The sequence below is a fragment of the Eschrichtius robustus genome, chromosome 3, assembly GCF_028021215.1.
Source record: "Eschrichtius robustus isolate mEscRob2 chromosome 3, mEscRob2.pri, whole genome shotgun sequence".
In the NCBI taxonomy this organism is placed as follows: Eukaryota; Metazoa; Chordata; class Mammalia; order Artiodactyla; family Eschrichtiidae; genus Eschrichtius; species Eschrichtius robustus.
The window spans coordinates 114377723-114392298 of record NC_090826.1 but is presented as its reverse complement, the minus strand read 5'-3'; the positions used below and the strand labels follow the sequence as shown (position 1 = coordinate 114392298).

General features: G+C 54.7%; 1 protein-coding gene across 3 annotated transcripts; it reads left to right on the top strand.

The window, feature by feature from the left end:
- The first annotated feature begins 4102 nt into the window (after nt 1-4102).
- On the top strand, nt 4103-12558 carry SH2D2A (SH2 domain containing 2A). 3 transcript variants are annotated; one of them, XM_068538256.1, is made up of 8 exons: nt 4103-4136; nt 4739-4820; nt 5538-5726; nt 6453-6542; nt 6802-6970; nt 10006-10155; nt 10366-10674; nt 12438-12558. In XM_068538256.1, the coding sequence occupies exons 1-8, from the start codon at nt 4103-4105 to the stop codon at nt 12552-12554; spliced, it is 1140 nt and encodes a 379-aa protein (XP_068394357.1). In that variant the 3' UTR covers nt 12555-12558. The 3 variants fall into 3 exon arrangements, with proteins under 3 accessions (XP_068394357.1, XP_068394356.1, XP_068394355.1); XM_068538255.1 differs by having other exon boundaries at nt 6423-6542; XM_068538254.1 differs by having other exon boundaries at nt 4739-4899; nt 5545-5726.
- Nucleotides 12559-14576: the final 2018 nt, after the last annotated feature.

The following is a 14576-nucleotide window of genomic DNA, read 5'->3' as shown; positions in this document are numbered from 1 at the left end:
CTCTTTGCACTTAGGGAAAGATGGTCCAGAGTAAGGATGGGCATGGACTACCAGGGAGTGGCAAATAGCTTGGCCAGTTGGTCAGAGAATGTCTGGGACATCTCTTAGTACTTCCACGCCTGGCGATGACTGTTAATGGGTAGCTACAACAACCAACAAGGGCAGGGCAACTAGGGGTCTATACCTTGGGGGAATGAAGTTCTGGATCACCCCACCAGAAAAACAACCCAGACCAGATGAAATGCTAACTAAAGGTGGGGGCATCTAGAATGAGTGGCAGAGGAGGGAGATGATGCCTCTGGATCAGTTACAACTACAAGGATTGTAGCTTTTCTCACTTATCCTCTCACCTCAGTCTTTGAGAAAGACACCCTTGACCTCCACCTTGAAGGGGGTTGTGTGACTGAGTGTAGCTCCCTTCTTGGAGAGTAAGGATGTTTCTGTTTGTACAGAACAAATGTAAACCCTGGGGCTTCCCTGGTGGCGCAGTGGTTGAGAATCTGCCTGCCAATGCAGGGGACACGGGTTCGAGCCCTGGTCTGGGAAGATCCCACATGCTGCGGAGCAACTAGGCCCGTGAGCCACAACTACTGAGCCTGCGTGACTGGAGCCTGTGCTCCGCAACAAGAGAGGCCGCGATAGTGAGAGGCCCGTGCACCGCGATGAAGAGTGGCCCCCGCTTGCCACAACTAGAGAAAGCCCTCGCACAGAAACGAAGACCCAATACAGCCAAAAATAAATAAATAAATAAATTTAAAAAAAAAAAATGTAAGCCCTGTCTTGTAGTATAAGATCTGTATATGATGAGAAGACACAAGGGGTGGACTGTGTTGGACACAAAACTTGTACACCTCCTTAGATTCTTCTCATTGACTCCTTGGCTGGCTGCCTCCCAAACCACTTCCACTTTTTCCAGAGCCCTTTTTTGGGACCCGAGCTGGCTAGAGTCCAAGCTGAAGTCCTAGGAATGCACAGTCTTCACACCTCACCTGTTGAACCTATCTCTCTGAGTCACCTCTCCATTTCTGATTAATATCAGACACCACACCAAGGACCATGAGATCTGGCTTCCTGAGTAGATACCAAGGTACAGGGGATGCAATCTCTAAGTCGGTTCCTGTGGGACCATCTTGATCAATGGGAAGTGGGAAGTATGAGGGAGCTGGGAAGATAAGTTCCTCCTCCTTTCTCCCATCTGTGGGTTACTCCAAGTTGTGGTTTCAGCTTGCACCCTGTCTGGAGAAAGTCCTCAAGTGAAAATGCCTGTCAAGAAACTGGATGTTTCTCTTTTCAGTTCATTCTGAAGTGGTAACCAATGCAGTAATACTATTTTGCTTTTTTTTTTTTTTTTGCTTCACTTCTCTTCTCCTCATCCTCACCACCCTGACCTTGTACCTCCCAAATAAAGTGTCAAACTTTGAGTCTTGCATTGAGCTCTACTAAGACACTTGCTAAGCTTGTCCTCAAGACTAAATCCTGAGCTGGGATGCTTCCTCACTACAGGAGACATGATTGGGTTCATCAGTGTAGCCATTGCTCCTCCCCATGTAGAAGAATACACATCCCTGGGAGTTCCCTGGTGGCCTAGTGATTAGGATTCCAGGCTTTCACTGCTGTGGCTTGGGTTCAATCCCTGGTCAGGGAACTGAGATCCTGCAAGCCACCTGCTTTGGCTAATAATGTGTTAGCGGAAGGAGCATGTTTCACTCCCAGAGATGGGGAGAGCATTTAGGAAAGAGTGGATAACTCTTCATGCTCCTCTTCCCCTGCCACAGTGACTGTGGGAGGGTGTGTAGATATGGCAGCACCATAATGTTTAGGCAACCTGGGAGGCTGAGCCACCACCTGGGCAACAGCTGCCCTGAAGAGATGCCCAGCTCTTCAGTGTAACTTGCATAGGTAAGAAACAAACTTTTGGGGCTTCCCTGGTGGCGCAGTGGTTGGGAATCCGCCTGCCAATGCAGGGGACACGGGTTCGAGCCCTGGTCCGGGAAGATCCCACATGCTGCAGAGCAACTAAGCCCATGCACCACAATTGCTGAGCCTGCACTCTAGAGCCCACGAGCCACAAGTACTGAAGCCCATGCACTTAGAGCCCAAGATGCACAACGAAGAGTAGCCCCCGCTTGACGCAACTAGAGAAAGCCGCGTGCAGCAACGAAGACCCAATGCAGCCAAAAATAAATAATAAATAAATTTATTAAAAAAACAAAAACTTTTGTTGTGTTAAGCTGCTGAGATTTTGGTGTTCTTTGTCACCTCAGCATAACCTAGCCTATACTAACTGATGTTCCACTTCCAAACCATATGAAGGAGAGGTGTTCAAGAGAATCACACACCATCATGGGAGGAGGGCTTCAAGAAGAGGACAGGGGCATCTTGCTCCCTAGTTGACGTCTGCTGAGTCCACTCTGCTTTCAGTGCAGAGCATAGTGAGGGAGATCATTCATCATGCCTTAGTCTCGATCCCATCCCTGGGGGCTGGGATCAAGGCTAAGGCAACAGTTTTTAAGGAAGGGAAGAGGGCTCAGGCAGCTCAGGGGGAGGCAAGGCTTTGGGGTATGGGTGTGGCTGGGCCAGCCGTGACTCCTGGGGGAAGTCTTTCCCTCTCAGAGCTGCTGGGGAAGTAGCTCTCCAGGCTGTCGGGACTCAAAAGTCCTTCCTGGGTGCAAGGCAGTGTGTACTCTGGCCCTGGCCCCTCCAGCTGCATAATCCACTGCTGGCAGCCCCCAAGCCAGCTTCCGCTCCAGTCACACATCCCCTGCTCCACCCTATTTCCTTTTTCCATGCAGTTGCACATGCTCATTCCTCTTCTAGAAACACCTTTCCCCACCTTCCTCAACCCTGCTCATCCTCCACAGCTCAGCTCAATCCCCTCTTCTGACGTCCCAACCCCCTGTACACGCAGGCACGCTCTGCACACGCGGCTAGATTAGGAGCCTCTGAGGTGGGCTCCTGTAGCACCAGCCCACACCACTAACTCACCACAACCTTCTCTAAGTACCTGTTGGCAAGTCGTTTCCCCCTCTTGACATCTTCAGACGAGATCCTTTTTCTCTCTGGGCCCTCAGCACCAAGAACAGTGCCTGGCACGTAGCCATGGACTGTTGGCCTAAATCACAGTGAAATTTGTAAAAGAAGATCTAGTTTCTAGTCCCAACTCTGCCATGAACATCTGAGACACTGAAAGACCCGGGCCAAGGCACTTAACTTCTCTGAGCTTCAGTTTACCCTTCTGGAAAATGGGGATAATGTTCCCTGACTCCTTCTCATTTGTGAGGATCACACGAGAGAGAAATGGGATTGGTCCTCTAGGGTGGCAGCAGATGTAAGCACACTGCAGGTTTAAGACATCAGCACTAAAGTTATTAATAACAACTGCTAATAATCTTGCTGCTAATAACGACCTGCTTAGTTGAAGGAAATTTTGCCTCCCTTTCTGCGGGATGGCCTGGTTTTGTCCTAACCCAGATCCATTCTCTGCTTGACGATGAAGCCAGGTTCCCTCTTCGCTACCCCCTTGTCTCACAGGTTTCATATGACCTCAGAAAGTCCTTCAAAAGTCTGACCCACATTCTTTCTGTTGCAGCGCTTCCCCCCTCTCCTCCTCGTGTGTCCTTAAGAGCACAGTCCTGCCTATGAATCTTTGATGACCCCGAAGCCCCATCACCTTATAAGGCTTATCCTTCTGAGATTGACCTCCCCACTGCCACTGCTCAGACAGAGGGAGAGAGATGGAGAGAGAGACAAAGAGAGAGGGAGAGAAAGGGAAGCCCCAGTCTGGAGTGAGGGCGTGGAGAAAGAATCACCGGAGAGATGGAGATAAGACAGCAGCAAGGACTCCCCAACACCCAGACCCACAATGACACAAATACTCACCACACCACCACCACCTTCAGCTGCCTGGCTTCCGGGGGAGGGACAATTGTCTTACGGCTTTCCATGACGTGAGTCCTCCGCGAGGGCTAGGGCTGTGGGTGAGGCGACATTTCCTGCCCCCGGGGGCTGGGGTGAGAGCAGAGATGAGTAGCTGAGGGTGCACACCTTTTGAGAGCCCAGACGTACACCCTGCTCCAGGGGGCTCCTTTCCTAGGCTGCCCCCATGGAGTTCCCCCTGGCCCAGATATGCCCCCAAGGTAAGTGTGAAGTTGGGGAATGTGGGTGGGAGGGAACATCAAGACCCCCATGACCCCTGCTCTCCTCCCTCTGGGCCTGAGCTCCCACTTCAGGGGTGACGGGTCACACCTCAAGCCAGAGCTGGCGGGCAGGCGGCCCACAACCCCTGCCCCTCTTCGGGGGCTCCAGGTCCACGCATCCCTGAGGATAAGGGTGACAGGGTCTTCTGAGGGCTTCTTCGAGTGGAGAGAGGAGGCAGCAGGAGGATGAAGGGGGCTGGGAGGCCGAGGATCCTGGGCCAGAAGAGGGACCTGCCCTGAAGAGATCTGCCTCCTTTCCCGGATTTCAGGACTTCCGGACCAGCCGAAGGCCAGCTGGCTTCCCAGCGCTCCTTCCTGGGGCCCAGTTTCCCTGAGAAGCCCCTCTGCGCCTCCTTGGCCCCTTCATCCTCCTCCCTGAGAAATCGTGTCTGCCATCCCTCCTGCATTTCTCCTGCTGTCACAACTGGCCCTGTCCTCCAGGTCCCCAGGGAGATGCCTGTGGGGCCCCTCTGAGCCTGGGGGAGGGGTGGACAGCAGAGGGAGAGGCAGACCTTCACTGAGAAACTTCTCTGTCCTAACAGGGAGTCAAGAAGCCCCCACCATAACCTTCAGCACCTTCCAGCCCATAGACTTGAACCGCAGGAGCTGCCAGGGCCTGGGCTTGCTTCCAGGACCCAGACTCCAGGCCCTGAAGGCCGAGGAAGCCCGGCCCAGCCCCAGGGCCTCCGCTGCGCACGCTGCGGTGAGTGGGAACCTGGGGGGTGTTGCTCCCTCCTCTGCTCCCACCCTCCCACGGGTGAGGGCTTGCAGGGGGACAGAGGCCAAAGCAGGAATGAGCTGGGTCTGCCGACAAAGCCAGGGGCCCAGAGGGAGGGTCTGCATCTCTGTCCGTGGCCTTCATTTGCCCAGTGCATCCTCATCTCAGGCCTTCTCACTCACCCAGTCATAGGAAATCCTCCCTGTGAACCAGCTCAGTCCCTCCTACTGTAGGGTGAGCCCTCCCTCATTCTGGCCTCTGGCGTTCCCTTCATCCCTCAGGCCAGGGAATGTTTTTCTGTCCATCTGGAAGTCCTCACTCCCATTTAAGCACAGTTTAACAGTTCACTGCTACTGGATCAAAGGCCCATGGACCCGGATGGAAGTGGAAGGAAATTCCCTGGAAACAAAAACATTTTGACCTAAAGAAGAGATTTAAGTTACACTTTGGGAGGGACTTTCTGGGCAATTATACCCTAAAATAGGCAACAGGGATGGGGGATGGGGAGCTTCCTCCGCATGTCCAGGAGGGGCTAGGTATGAGGATGAGAAGGGAGTAGCTGGCTTGAAGTCAGAAGAAGGACCACTAATCATGGCTACTTCCCCCTCCTTGAACTCTTCCCCTATCCAGGCACCTCCCCAGGCCCCAGGGGCTGCCTGCAGCCCAAAGGATATTGGGAAGGAAGAGGTGCCTAGGGAAGAAGGCATGTCCCTGCAGGCTGAGACTCAGGCTTGGTTCCAGAAGACCCAGGCCCATGAGCTCCTGCAGCATGGGGCAGCCCCTGCTTGGTTCCACGGCTTCATCACCCGCAGGTGAGTCACAGAGGAAGAAATAGGCTCAGAGAAGGGCAGGGGCCAGCCCTGGGTCCTGCGGTCAATCAGGAGTAGATTGAGGCTACAGGCCAGGCTATGACACCTGGAGCTTCCAAGGCTACTCGTTAAGGCAGCTCCCCTGGGGGAGATCATTGGAGAGGCTCTAGCCCAAACCCCCCACTCCGTGCCTCAGTTTCTCCCTTCTAGGCTCAACTTTCCCCCTGTCTCTAAGGCTTCTAGTGCTCAACTTTCCACCTCTGCCTCAGTCTCTCTCCCTCCATCTTTATTTACCTCTGGCTCTCTCCAGCCCTCTCCTCTTTCTTCCCTCCCTTGCAGTTCCTCCCTCTTTCTCCACTTCTCAGCTTCACTTCTCCTGTATCTCTCTGTTCACATCCTCTGTTCAGCTTGTGACTTGTGAAGTCTAGAAGTCTATTACCACCCCTGTTGCTGCGGCCGCTGTACTGCCCCCCTTAGTCCCCCACCCCAGGCCGCTTTTCCAGGATGAGGCCAGGAGGAGGATGCAGGGCTGGGAGGTCTCCTGACCATCCACGCCCAGTCCCTGCAGCAGGAGCGCAGTGCCCACATCCTCTGTCTCCCACCTCCACCCTTCTCTAGCCACTTAAGCCCTCTTGGTAGTGGGTAGGGGTCCCCCCATGAGAGCCAGGGAGACAGGGGGTGAGGCTGGAAGAGTCCGAGCATCTTCCGTGTCTTCTCCATCACCCACAGAGAGGCCGAGAGGCTGCTAGAGAGGAAGCCTCAGGGGTGCTACTTGGTGCGTTTCAGCGAGAGCGCCGTGACCTTTGTACTGACTTACAGGTGAGGGGCGGAGCGCTGCGCTGGGCGACAGGGAGGCGGGGCTTCGGGCTAATCAGGGGGTGGGACTTGATACTGACGGACGTGTGAGGGGAAGAACTTCATGCTGACTCCCAGCAGGGGCGGAGGGGGGTCTATGCTCAGCCCCCAGGCTACTAAGGAAGGGTGGGAGACACGGGCGCGGGGCGGGTAGGGGTCACTCCTCGTGCTGGTGCCCTGGCCGGGAAGAGGGAGCAGGTCTGATCCTGACTAGTGCCTCCAGGAGCCGGACTTGCTGCCGCCACTTCCTGCTGGCCCAACTCGTGGACGGGCGCCACGTCGTGCTGGGCGAGGACAGCGCCCACGCGCGGCTGCAGGACCTGCTGCTGCACTACAAGGCGTGCCCGCTGAGCCCCTACGGGGAGACGCTCACCGAGCCCCTCGCCCGCCAGGTACGCCACCCCCATCCCCGGCCCTGACACTGACCCTGACCCTGGGAACCCAGGCCAGAGCCCAGGCCGCAGGACCTCGACATCAGGCACTTTCCCATTCCCACCGACGACCCAGCCAAACCTCCCTTGCCCACACATCTCCACGCAGATGCCCTTCCAGAAAGATGCGTGTGCTGGAGGAGGGGTCCTTGAGAGACCAGCCCAGCCACACAAAGCCTGGAGGGGCTGGGAGTGGCCAGCTAGGCAGACGGGTCATTTGGGGGGGGGGTTTGTTTTTTGTTTTTTTTGTTTTTTGCCTCGAAGCTTGTGGGATCTTAGTTCCCTGATCAGGCATTGAACTCGGCAGTGAAAGTGCCCAGTTCTAACCACTGGACGGCCAGGGAATTACCGGGTCATTTGTTCTTTAAATTAAGAGATATTTACTGAGACAAGACAGATGGGTGTCAAACCCACAAAGCTACTTACCAGCGGCAAAGACATATAATAGGAATCAAGTGTGAGAGTGTGATGAGAGAGGAAATACAGAGTGGGGTGCCATTTAGCTCATGTGGTGGGGAGCCGCGTCAGAGAGTGCCTCCCTGAGGAAGTTCAGGCAGTTCTGAGGGACCGCTCTGTGCCAGGCATTGGTCCGGGCACTGGGAAAATAGCAGTAAACAAAACTGACCCAAATATCCCTACCTCCATGGAGCTTCCATTCTAGTGACAGGAGACAGACAACGAATGTGTACTACAGATAACAAACAGAGAATACAGAAACAAGGAGTGACAGGGTTGGGGCTATTTTACATAGGAACATCAAGGAAGGCTATTCTGGTAAGGGGACATTTGAACAGAGGCCTGAATAAAGTAAGGGAGAAAGTCATGCAGATAACTAGAGGAAAAACATTCTAGGTAGATGGCACAGCAGGTGCAAAGGCCCTGAGGCAGAAGGATCCTTGATGTGTGTGAATAAGAGTAAGAGCAGTAAGGAAGCTAGCATGGGTAGAGAGGTAGGAAATGAGACCACAGGGGTGAAGGAAAGGGGCCCAGTAAATTCTTGTATGATTTGGAATTTTATTCTGAGTGAGATGGGATGGCACTGGACAGTTACAAGCTAAAGAGTGACATGACCTGCCAAGTTTGGGAGGGACATGGGTGACCAGATGGAGACCACTACAATACTTCAGGAGCGAAGATGGCAGCCTGGACCAGGTTGGTAGAGGTGAAGGGGTGAGGAGGTGGAACACTGGGTCTGTTTGGAAAGTGGAGCGGACAGAGTTTTTGCAGGATTGGGTGAGGAGTGTGAAAAGATGGAGTTGTCATTGACTGAGATGAGGAAGGCTATAGGAGGAGCAAGTCTGGGGGAGGCAGGGGAGATCACGAGTTCAGTTTTGACATTTGCGGTTTGAGACATCCATTCAATATCCAAATGGAGATGTCAAGGACACAGTTGGAATATATGGATCTGGAGTTTAGGACAGAAGTCTAGGTTGGAGATCAACATTTGGGAGCCATCAGCATGTAGATGGATTGATTCTAAAGCCTTCAGGAGGGATGAAATCTCAGGAATGAGTGTAGCTGGAAAAGAATACCAAGTCTCCAGCATTGAGAGTTTGCAGAAATGAGGGGGAACCTACAAAGAAAACTGAGAAGGAGCAGTCAGAGAGAGAGGGGAGAAGAACCAGGAGTGTGACGCTCTTGACGCGAAGCAAAGAAAATGCATCAGGGAAGAGCAGGCGCCAGTGGGTCCAGAATTAACCGCTGGATTTGGCCAACAGAAGGTCACTAGTGACCTGGGCAAGAATAGTTTCCTGGAGCTTGATTGGAGTCAGTTCAAAGAACTTGCCTTGAGGAACTGTGCCTAGGGGTAACTCTTGTGTGGAATTTTGTGAGGAATAAGGGGAGACCTGAAGATTTCCAAGCAGTTGGAACAGGGTGTAGGGAAGTCTGGTGGGGAGGGGAGCCAGCTGGAGCTGCGAGAGCCGAAGGCAGAGCTATCAGAGACCACGCTCCATGGCCGGCCCTCAGAGGGTCTTATCACTCACGTTTTCTGGAGTTTGGGCTTTATCCTGGAGCAACAGGCAGCCACGGAAGGATTGCTAGGGGAACTTCTGCAGGCTCACTCTGCTCACGGAGTGGAGAATGGGTTAGCAGGGCAAGATGATGCAGGAGGACGACTTAGGAGGCCTGAACTGGAGTGGTAGCTGTGGGCATGGAGAAAGTGTGCAGATGTAAAGATATTTAGGCAGTGGAAGGAGCAGGGCTTGTGCTCCGTTAGATGTGGGGAGGAAGGGAGGGAGGTGTCCAGATTGACTCCTAAGGTGCTGCTGTTTCGGCAGCAGGGTAGAGGTGCTATTTTTTATTCATAAAGGGAATGCTAAGAACTCTTAGGGGGTTGAGGCAAGGAAAAGAATTCTGATTTGAATCCATGAACTGCCTATACACCTTCAGACGGAGACATACACTTGGCGGATTGCAGAAGCATGAGAAAAGGCCTATGGCCTGAGCCTTCCAAAAGTAGTGGGCATGTGGAGAACATTCAGGAACCCAGGGATAAGTGCTGAGCAAAAAGCATACCTAACATGGGAAGGAACCCTATAAGGCTCATCTCCTCATCCCTGAGGCAGTGTCTCTGTCCCTCGAATATCTAGCTTATAGCTCCATAAAGTAGTCGCCTGGCACCTGCAGAAATAGACACAGGCACAGAAGTCTTGGAGATCTATCCCCATGCCGAAAAATTTTAGGCTAAAGACTTCTAAAGCCTTGTTGCAGTTTTACAACCACAGGTACAAATGGCGACTGGCCTGGCCCTGGCCCAGATGAAGTTAAGTTTAATGCTAAATATGGCCTGTGACCAGAGCGACTGTCCCGCCTCCTGGTCTCCTTGCCCCCTCTTCCTCACCCAGAAACCCAGCGCCACCCAAATTTCTGTGTCGCACCTCCACCCCCGACCTTATCCATATGGACGAGATTATTTTGCGCCCCCCTGCATCACCTGCCGACTCCCACCCGCCCCTCGCGCACCAAGTCCCTGAGGCCTCCTTCTTTCCCCGCAGACTCCTGAGCCCGCAGGACTGTCCCTAAGGACTGAAGAATCAGACTCTGGAAGCAAAAGCCAGGACTCACAACCTCAGTATACCTCAATCCTCAAAAAGGAGCAAAGCGCAGCCCCCACGCAGAAAGACGGGGCAGGGGAGCCAAAGCAGGTACTGGGCGGGAGGGGCGGAGAGAGGTGGTGGGGCCTGAGGGAGGGGAGGAGCCGGGAGACGAAAAGAGGGAAGGCCCTGCGGTCAGGGGGCGGGGCCAGCGGGGAGTGGGCGGGGCCTGCAGGGAGCGGAGGCTCGGGCTGAGCTCCAGCTTTGGCCCTGCCTGCGTTGCTCTGACCCACTCTCCTCCCCGCCTGCCTTCTCTCCTAGACGTCCCAGCCGCCCAAGCCCAAGCCTCCCGTCCGCGCCAAACCTCAGCTGCCTCCCGAAGTCTACACAAGCCCCGCTCCGAGACCCCGCCCAACCCCGCCCCCCAAGCCCTCCAACCCCATCTACCACGAACCTGATGAACCCATAGACTTCTATGCCATGGGCCGTGGCAGCCCCGGGGAAGCCCCCAGCAACATTTATGCCGAGGTGGAGGCGAAGGTGCCTGATTCAGGGTGTGAGGGCCCGCCGTGCATCCTCAGGCACGAAGTCCTACGGAAGTGCCAGTCCAGGCCTGTCCCAGGAAGCCAGGTAAATGGGGGTGCAAGGAGGATTTCCTGAAAGCTAGATTGCGGAGGGTGGAGAAGGTGTTCAGACTGGATGCCTGGGTCAGGGTGAATGCAGGTCAGAGGTCTGAGGTGAGATGGGAAGGACAGAGGGTCCAAGCTGCCAGCAACCCTCTTCCAGGCCCAGATTTGCTCCCTCTCCTCTGCCTGGAGTTACTGGGACCTGCCTCCCCTTTGTCAAGTCCCCACTCCCTCCACTTCTCAGAGAAAATAGAGGCCCCGTCAGCCTTCCCCCAACTGAGCCTGTGTCCCTCTCACCTGGCTTGTCCTCTTCAGACCCACCTGAGATTGACCCCACCCTGTGCTGGGAATCTTGGCTCCACCTCTCCTCTCCTCCCCAGTCTGAACTTGGGCCTCTCTCACTCTGGCTCCCTCCCCTCAGCCTTCAGGGCCCTCCTAAAGAAGAGCACCTGGAGTCCCTTGTGTCACCTCAGATGAGCTCAGGGGAGGGGGTACCTGCACGTCCCCTCCTTCTGCACACTCCTCCTCTCCTCCATCCTCCCACCTGCCCAGTCTTCTCACTGATCAGTTCAAGTCAGTATCTTGTTTCATGGGATGTGTTAGACCCCCCCCAGCTGCTCCCACGCAATCCCTCTGCCTCTGCCCCCCTCCTCAGGCCCTTCCCCACCCTCCCCCCCCCCCCCACTGCTGGCACTCAGGCTCCCCCTCAGCCCTTGTGCCTGCTCACACTTATCCACACCCCTGCCACCTGCTACCATCCTAGAGCTGATGTCACCAGCCCATGTCTCTATGCAAACTTCTCTCCAGGCTTCTGCTCGGCTCCCCAGCATCCCACAGCTTCTTGGACTCAGCACAGCCAACACTGTTCTTACCCTTCTCCCCGGATTGCTCCCTCCATTGTTCCCTCTCTGATCGGGTACCTCTCCAGTCACCCAACTAGTCAAGGTCGTAGGGCTGCCTTGACATCTCCCCTCTCTTCACCCTCACTCCCCTATAAGCCACTGATTACTGCTGAGTCTCTTCCTAAATATATTTTTCCTTTCCCCAGTTTCAGCCCCCATCATCTCTCATCAGGACTTATCCAAGGGCTTCTTAACTGGTCTCCTAACCACCAATCTTGCCACTTCTGACCCACTCTGCCCCAAGAAAGTCAGAATGGTCTTTCTAAAACAGCTACCTGGCCCATGAGGCCCTCTATACTTGTGTGGGCTGGGGAACCACCTCCTCAGTCTTACCATCAGCTGCTCCCACCCTCCCAGAACTGGTCACATTTCTCCAAGCACACCAAGTGGTTTCAAACCTCCCAAGGTTTTGCACATGCCAGTCCCTCTGGCTATAGCTACTTCCTGCAAGTGCACCCTCCTGCTGCCCAGCAACCTTCTAATCATCCTTCAAGACCAGCTTGCCCTTCTCCTCCTCTGCAAAGACTTCCCTGACCTCACCGCAGAGGCCGTCCACACAGAGGCTTTATACACACCTGCCATGCCACTGATCATTGACACCCATCTCCCCTCTCCCCCAGCAGAGTGTGAGCTCCCTGCGGGCAGGGGCTGGGACTTGTTCATCTCTGTTTCCAGAGCACCCAGCACAGTGCCTGGCAAAGAGCAAATGCTCAGGAAATGTTTGTTGAATGAATGAGAGAGGTTTAGACCTCCTCTCTGCAGGGCAATGTCTGTTAAGATCAGACGTCTTGGCCCTTGAGGCTGCAGGTAAGCGTAGGAGGCAGAAGGTAGAGGGTGTGACCTGGGACCGTCCTTCTCTCTACAGAATCCAGGTGGCCAACAACTGCATTCTGAGAACTCTGTGGCTGAACAAGGCCCTCCTGTGCCCCACAAGCCCCTACCCCGCTGGGGGCACACCCTCCCCCACAACCTTTCTAGATAGGTGCTTCAGAACAGAGGTCAGGCATGGCTCCCCCTGGGGCCTCCTCAGTAGCTGCTGAGTCTGAGCCGGGGCGGGGTGGGGCGGCGGGGGGATAACTTGGAAGAGCGGGTCCAGAGACCTTCACACACACCCAGGCGCCCTTCTCAGAAAATGTGGATGGAACAAACTGTAGATGATCAAAGCTGGAAAGGACCTCAGCCATCATCCATTGCAAAGATGGCAAAAAGGTGTCACCTCGCATGCCAACTCCAATCCATTCATTGTGGCTGCCTAGAGCGCTGCATTGGAAAGGATGTTAAGGTCATATCTGAACTCAGCAGAAAAGAACTCTGTGATTGATTAGTGATGTCTGCCACGGGTGAGAGAAGGAAAAGGAGCAGCGTTTCCTTTGCCCTTACTGATCAAGTTCGACTCCCTCACTGTACAGATAAGGAAACAAAACCAGAGGGGGATAGTGGCTTCGTCAAGGTCAAGGACTAGAACCCCAGCTTCCTGTTTAGTGCTCTGTTCCGTACCCCACATCCACTAACTCTTTACCACGGGAAATGTCAGAGATTTCCTCAGGAAACCTGGCTGCTTTCCAGAGTTCTGCTGCATGGGGGCCCGGGTGCTTGTTCCCCTCCTCCAGATCCCAGCTTAGCCCTGTTCCCCTAACTGATCTGGGCCCCCACAAAGAAGCCTGGAGGTCAGAGGAGCAAATGTGGAGTCTGCTTCCTTTTAGGGACACACCCACTGGTTCCCTCCCAAGAGTCTCCAAGAATCCAATGGCTCAGTGCTTGCCTCTAAGGAAGTAGGCTAGGAGGGCCCTGCTGCATCCCGCTGCCCTGGTTTCTCCTCCTGGAGTCTTATTTCCTTGGCCCTCTGAGCCTTTGAGTCTGGGCCCTGGTCCAATGCTGCTGTTGTCTGAGGAACAGTTTGGCGAGAACAGATGTTAGAACTTGTTTGTTGATTCTTGTCTGGCTAATAAATCATCGCCAACCACCTCCCCCAACAGGGATTCAAGTGCTCCAGGCTCCTTCTGTCTCTCCTTCTGACTCTCTCTCTCATATTGTGGAAGGCAATTGTTGAACGACCATTGCAATGGGGGGAGAAGGGTCGGGGGTTGAGAGACTCCTGGGCAAGGGTCACAGATCTATGGGCTGGGGGCAGGGAGACACCAAAGCAAGGGACACAGACCTCTCTCTGAAAAGTATTCTTTCCCTAGCTGGGGTGGGCTGGGCAGCTAGCCAGGGGCAGAGGGGTGGCTACATCACCTGGGGGTTGCCAGGAAAGAAAGGGGCACGGAGGGGAGTGGTTGAAAGGTAGCCCCTGCACCTCCTTCCCCAACCCCCTGCCAAACACAGGACTGGGAGGGGGAGGGGCATTGTTAGCCTATGTGTGTGAGCCCCTTAGGAGGATGGGGAGCCCCCCTGCAGCAGCTCCCAGCCTCTTGGGCTTAGGCCTCCCCTGTTCCTCTTATGAGGCTTCCTCCTGTCTGCCCAGGCCCACTTCAGGGCCATCTTCCTGCCTCTGTGGCCGAGCTCTGCATTCTAAGCTTCAACCACCTAGAAGAATCTGCCTTGGGTCTTATTTTTGTCTCAGACTGGAGGCTCCCTGAGGCAGGGCTGTGTCTGCACCTGGAAGGCCCTGAGGGCTCAGAATAGACTGCCCCCAGGAGCCACTCAGGGGGCTTCTGGGTGCTCCTGTGGTCCCAGCCTGTTCTTACCCCCATTTCTATGAGAGTTCAGTGAAGACAATCAGAGCCCATCGAGGTCTCTCTTCCTGCCAAGGGGCCCTGGGTACTTGCCTGAATCACAGAAGCCCCCCAGACCCCTCCCTGAAGACATATTCCCTAGGCCTAGGTGCTGCCACCACCATGCCACCCCCAGCCTGGTGCAGGGCCAGCTCCAGTGACTAGTGAATTCCCCTCCTTTCCACTCAGTGCTAATCAGCTCAAGGAGAAATATAGTTGCTGAGTCAACAGAGTGGGTTTCCACTTCCTTCTGTCTGTAGGTCTAAACTCGATCCTGAGTAAGAGACGGG

What these genes read in the sequence shown, in the direction of transcription:
- SH2D2A (XM_068538254.1), top strand. Translation starts at nt 4,103, where the DNA reads ATGGAGTTCCCCCTGGCCCAGATATGCCCCCAAG. An exon ending in CACGGCTTCATCACCCGCAG is followed by an intron (nt 5,727 to 6,452) that starts GTGAGTCACAGA and finishes CATCACCCACAG; the next exon opens with AGAGGCCGAGAGGCTGCTAG. An exon ending in GGGCAGGGGAGCCAAAGCAG is followed by an intron (nt 10,156 to 10,365) that starts GTACTGGGCGGG and finishes CTTCTCTCCTAG; the next exon opens with ACGTCCCAGCCGCCCAAGCC.